Raw genomic sequence first — 6,000 nt, forward strand, 5'->3', positions numbered from 1 at the left:
TAAATTTCACCTAATAATCAGTATGTGTCTCACTGACAAACCAAACATCAAAACCTAACCCTTTTTCTGAAGACTATCCCGGTTTAACAAGTAGAAATTTTGCAACTAGGTGGGCAAAAATTTAAAAAGACCCAAAATAATAGGTATATACCTTACCTATGCATCTTTCGAACTATGTTTACTTTTTTTCCAGAACGCAAAAATACTCCTAAAAACGTCTTTGGGACTAGCGATTCGGCTCGCCGAAGACGCCGGCGACTCCGGGTCAGTGCGAGAGCTCTCCATACCGGTGCCGGCGAGCAAGCCTTTTGAGACCACTCGCGTGCCGCTGCGGCTGTTCGCAAACCTTCAGCCCAAGAAGGAGAAAAGCCTGGAGCATACTGTAAGTTATAATCATATATCTACCTACGTATGTTTTGAGGTAACATTTTAAAATGTTAGACATTTTTCTGTACTGTCCACTATACTGTTTAGAATAGCAGGAGGTATATTTAAGTTAGCGGAAGTGAAGTCACTTAAAGACCTCTCGATCCTTATTTGAACGCAGAGAAGACAGGAGCATTGAACAATCGAACATGCACTGATGGATGCGTTAGTCAAACGTTTATGTCTTTCTCTGTTGACTTCCCAAAGCATAGTATAATTTGTGAGTGTGCACGGGAAAACGTCCCACTGTCCCATTAATTCATATAAATATACAAGTAAATCTCGCCTTAATGGTAACCGACAAAGTGGGAGGTTTTACTAAACACAATCACATTTACGGATCCCTTTATTTGACATAAATTATTGAAAGTCACAATGTAATGATTGCCAGATTTTTATATTTCTGAAACGGTTAACTTTTCAGGATCCTCGTTAAGGTCATCTGTGGATAGGTTAGGTTTGTTTTGTAACAAATCAAATCAATGAAAAACCAAATTATAACTAAAGAACATGTGGACAAACGATACATTATGACTTAAGACTTTATGGGAAACAATAGAGACCCTATAATTAATCTTATCCTATCATTTTTCTTATTTTAGGTTTGGCTGAACTGTCCCTGGTGGGAAGCAGCAATGGAGGTCCCTCTACACTTCTCTCCCCCAATGGTGGCGTCGTGGCGTCTCCTAACATCAAACACAAGAAAATTTGTACATGTAACCCTCAAATCTACGGTCGCCCATCTCGTTCAGTTTGAACTGACGGAGCCTAAGTTAGAGTGCGATGGCAATACGACTGTGTCGGATATGAATCCGAAGAATGCCAAAGATATGGTGAGTCTTTCAATAAAACTAATCCGTACGAGAATCCTTGATAGGAACTATGAACTATGTGCCACCCCTTGGAAGGAAGCATGAACTGCCCTTTCACTTTATCCCCCCATGGTGGTATACTGGTGCCTCCTAACATCGAACACGAGGAAATCTGTATATCGTCACTACTTTGAAAAAATCTCGTATCTCATGCTTCTCCTCAAAGTTAAAACGCAGTAAGTTTATATGCATTCCATACATACTTACTACAATTTTCTTTTCATTGACAAGAAGATACAAGTTTTTTTCAAAGTAGTGACGATATGTAGGTAACTCCGAAGTCTACGGTCCCCCATCTCCTTCAGTTTGAACTCACTGAGCCTGTTACGGCAATACTACCGAATGATACAAGTATTTTTTCCCTCGATAAAATTTGAATTATTTTAGGGTAGGACAAAGTTCAGTGACGATATGTAGGTAACTCCGAAGTCTACGGTCCCCCATCTCCTTCTGTTTGAACTCACTGAGCCTGTTAGAATGTAACGGCAATACTACCGTGTCGCATATGAATTTGAATTTCGAAAAACGCCAAGGATATAGTGATAAAATTTGAATTATTTTAGGGTAGGACACAACGAAATTCACAACTTCATTCTTAAGTCCTTGTGGCCTATTCTTATTACTGTAATTGACCACCTTTTCAACATTTTTGCTCCTCGTCAGTCACTAAACACAAATTCATCAATCATTCAATAACTATTAACTTGTTTCAAACACTGTAAGCATTGTGAACGTCAGCTGCAACTCCGTGGGTGATTTAAGTAGCAGTAACACACATACGAGTATGACCTTTCTTAGTCTAAACTAACATAATACATTTCTACATTTCAGATGGTAGCCTCAGACGGCACAACAGCCTCCTTCATGTGGGAGCTCCTCAAAGACCCGCTAGTGAAGGCCGGGCCCATGAAAGCCGTGTTCACCGTCCAATACCGCCCGGTCGACGTCGACGAAACGTCGAGAACGTTCACGTGCCCGTTCGATATTCAAGACTGTACGACGCTGTTCGTTATTAGGACGAAACTGGAGCCGAGTAAAGGGTCGGACTTCTGTAGAGCGTCGCAGGTGTGCTGTCTGCAGCTTAGCGTGCAAAGGGTAAGGATATACCTATACATACATACATACATACATACATACATATAATCACGACTGTATCCCATAAAGGGGTAGGCAGAGCACATGAACTACTAAGTTTCAGTGCCACTCTTGGCAAAAAGGGGTTGAAAGAAATCCAAATTGTGACATTGCAGTGACAGGTTGCCAGCCTCTCGCATACGCCACAATTTAACTCTTATCCCACAGTCGACTTCTCGACACCCACGGGAAGAAAGGGGGTGGTAAAATTCTTAGCCCGTCACCACACGGGGGACATACCTATATTTTATTTATTTGGCTAGCAACACAACTAACCCAAAGAAAGCTGTATTCACCTTAATACACCCGGTAACGACGACAAGCCGTCTAGAATGTTCTAGTGCAATGGGAATACAATAATATGGTACAGCTTGGCACAAAAAGTGTATAAAATAATAGCGGCCGTGTATGAACCGTTTCACGTGTGGCAAAAAGAGAACAGTGTTGCTATGATAAAAAATTTGTTCCATTTAAATTTTTAATTATGATAGGATATCTGATAAAAAAAACAACCTTATTGTGTTTCAGTTTATTAGAATTTTCTTTGCAAATAATACCGTTGCCTGTTGAAAAAAAAGTACAGTCAACTACTAAACTTATATCTACAGGGTTTATTTTGATAATAGGTCAGTGAGGGCAGCTACCAGATCCCGTGCTGCTACGAGAAAACGGCCGTCTTTTGAATTCAAATTAATGAAGAATGACGTTTACAGATTTTGACAACTTACAGAACAATGTTTTTAGTGATAGAAGGTAAATGGTAACATATTTGTGCTGTTCATTTCAGGTGAACGAAACGGAATACACATCTCTAATGTACGAGGTGTTAGCTGACCAAACGATGTGGGCTGTCTTAGGACGAACTGCAGGTAAAGACAATCCACATTTCTTAACTTCTTGCTTACAAGTGGCTAACTTTAAATTACATGTATAAACCTCTTGGCGCAGCGTTATGATATTTGAAGTCGTCTTGTACATACATACATACATACAATCACGCCTGTATCCCATGAAGGGGTAGGCAGAGCACATGAAACTACTAAAGTATCAGTGCCACTCTTGGCAAATAAGAGGTTGACAGAAAACGAAACTGTGACATTGCAGTGACAGGTTGCCAGCCTCTCGCCACGCCACAATTTAACCCATATCCCACAGTCGCCTTTTACGACACCCACGGGAAGAAAGGGGGTGGTGAAATTCTTAACCCGTCACCACACGGGCTCACGCCACGGGCCACGGGCACGGGCGGACGGGAAGTCGTCTTGTGTCCCTTTTTATCTTCAGTCACACTTGTGTTAATCTGAGATCGCTTGTGTTAGTAATCTAGTAAATTCGAAAACATAACGCATGCTTCTGGATCTCAGGAGGCTATAATTATTGTATTCAGGAGGCTCTAATAGTCGTTAATTCTACGTGGTCTTGGCCGCGACTAAAGGCGTTGTCATAATTAAATAAATCCAGTAAAAACGGGTAATACGTAGTATTTTTGCAGGAGTGATATCATTGGAGTCCAGTGCAGAGGCGAGCGTGACATTGGATGTCATGCCTTTAGTCGCCGGATACCTACCTCTGCCTGCTGTTCGGCTTTCTAAGTACATCGCACAGAACACAAAAGGTAATCATTGTTATTTTTAAATTAAAGAAAACATGGACATTCACACACACACACCCAGCAGCCATCCAGCAGGCCTCCGCAGCCAGCAGGGGTCCGTGGCGCAGTTGGAAGCGCGATAGCCCCGGCTAGGCCAGATGTCGCAGGTTCGATTCCTGCCGGAGATGTCGTTATATCGCTTGCAGGTTCGATTCCAAATGTAATCATTGCCGGAACCTCATATAGGTGTACATTTTTGTTCCATTAATTTAAAAATATGTTATATGCGCTCTGACGCAATAACGTGGAATGTTCTGCATGATAAAATAAAATTTTTTAGTGCGAAAAACACGCGCTGCTTTCGGGTCTGTTACAAATGTAATCATTGTTATTAAAAAAAACATTCACGATTTGTGAAATAGTTGATAGGCAAATTGTTAAGTTTATTGAGGCCTTTTAAATTGTAACCTCTAGCAGCTCAGAGATCTATAAAGTCTCTCGTTCCATTCTAATAGGTTGATTTTTTATTTTCATAAGTTATATTGTATTTGTCTTGGCAAGTTTTGCCAACTTGGCGGCAAGAGACGAATAGTCCTTAATCAGTGTTGTTTTAAGCCAGGTAAAGACGGTGGGTGGATGTCAAAGTTGCGTTAACAGCGCGCGATCTACCCTCATTCGCGCGCGTCGGTTTCGTTAACGCTGAGAGTGAACGCAGCCGACGCGCGCGAATTAGGGTAGATCGCGCGCTGTCTACGCAACTTTGACATCCACCCGCCGTCTTCAGTTTCCCGTGATCATGATGCATGCAACTGCGTCAAAATATCGGGTCCTCAATAAAAATTAAAAAAGTAATCACGGTTTACATCCCGGCCAATATAGGTCTTACGAGTTCATATAAAGATACAAGCAAATATCATCCGTATGATATTCGACAGTGCAGACTTAACACATTATTTTTAGTAAAATCAACATAATCTTTAACCCTGTTCGACAGATCCGAAGAAAGACATCACAGCGCATCCACGCCTCGAGCCCTTCAGTCCCGGACAAGTGTACCACGCGGGCAAGGCCAAACAAGTACATGTGCTACCCTCTGCGCCCAAAGAGCATCTCGAACCGCCCGTCTAAACTCGTCCTCATAGACTCAATATGTTAACACGTACATCGACATATGAGGACATCTCGATGTTGCTCTCAGACTAAACTAACTTGATAGGGAGTATAAACTGCTGCAGACAAGTTAAGTAGATAACGATAATGTCAAGCAAGATTGTTCAGATTATTTTGAGCGTCTTTGATTTTCTGATAATTCAAATGGCTGTAAGTGAGCGGACTCTAAAGTAAAAAATAATTGAAGGTATAAAATGGGTTGAACGGAAAAGCCGCATTGAAAATCTCGAGCGTAATTCAAACTAGGTATTCGTTCTATTGAATCCAATATATTAAAAAGCGTTTCTGTTGTACATATATTTTGTAATTCTACTTTTAATTTTTGTTACTGTACCTACCTAAATAATGCTGGTTTAACTTAACTACACAGAATTTACTTTCCATATATTATTATATAGTATTTCATTTCAGCTAATGTGACATATATCTACGATACACAAAGTGGAGTCTCGAAAAACAAATGTAATCAAAGTAGAGTAATAAATGTCTAATATAGCAATTGTCTCAGAATATGTAAGGAATCGGACCACGGAATCGATGTGATAATTCAAAATTTCATGTATCTATGTGTGGTTTATACTTTATAGGCGTACTCGTAAAATTAACAAGCTTCCAAATAAAATATCTAAGTTATCATATTTGCTTCTAAAACTCAATGCATCATACACTGAAATCACTCTTGCATAAAACACTTCTTAGCTTGACAACATGAATCCCATATAATCAGGCGTATAAGAATGCTAGCGTGATAAACTGATAAATGATAAAAACATCAGGCCGTCCCTGTCGCCCTTACAAATAGTGCGA

The 6,000-nt window shown here is 40.4% G+C and overlaps 1 protein-coding gene across 1 annotated transcript in view; it reads left to right on the plus strand.

The window, feature by feature from the left end:
- LOC125226635 (trafficking protein particle complex subunit 10) overlaps positions 1 to 6,000 on the plus strand; it is a 30,296-nt gene extending 24,296 nt beyond the window's left edge. The window contains exons 10-15 of the mRNA XM_048130672.1: positions 194 to 382; positions 1,029 to 1,259; positions 2,130 to 2,393; positions 3,220 to 3,301; positions 3,925 to 4,047; positions 5,018 to 6,000. Of these exons, the coding sequence (XP_047986629.1) occupies positions 194 to 382; positions 1,029 to 1,259; positions 2,130 to 2,393; positions 3,220 to 3,301; positions 3,925 to 4,047; positions 5,018 to 5,151 (1,023 nt within the window). The 3' untranslated portion in view covers positions 5,152 to 6,000. The remainder of the gene's footprint in view (positions 1 to 193; positions 383 to 1,028; positions 1,260 to 2,129; positions 2,394 to 3,219; positions 3,302 to 3,924; positions 4,048 to 5,017) is intronic.

Source organism: Leguminivora glycinivorella, chromosome 1, assembly GCF_023078275.1.
Source record: "Leguminivora glycinivorella isolate SPB_JAAS2020 chromosome 1, LegGlyc_1.1, whole genome shotgun sequence".
NCBI lineage: Eukaryota > Metazoa > Arthropoda > Insecta > Lepidoptera > Tortricidae > Leguminivora > Leguminivora glycinivorella.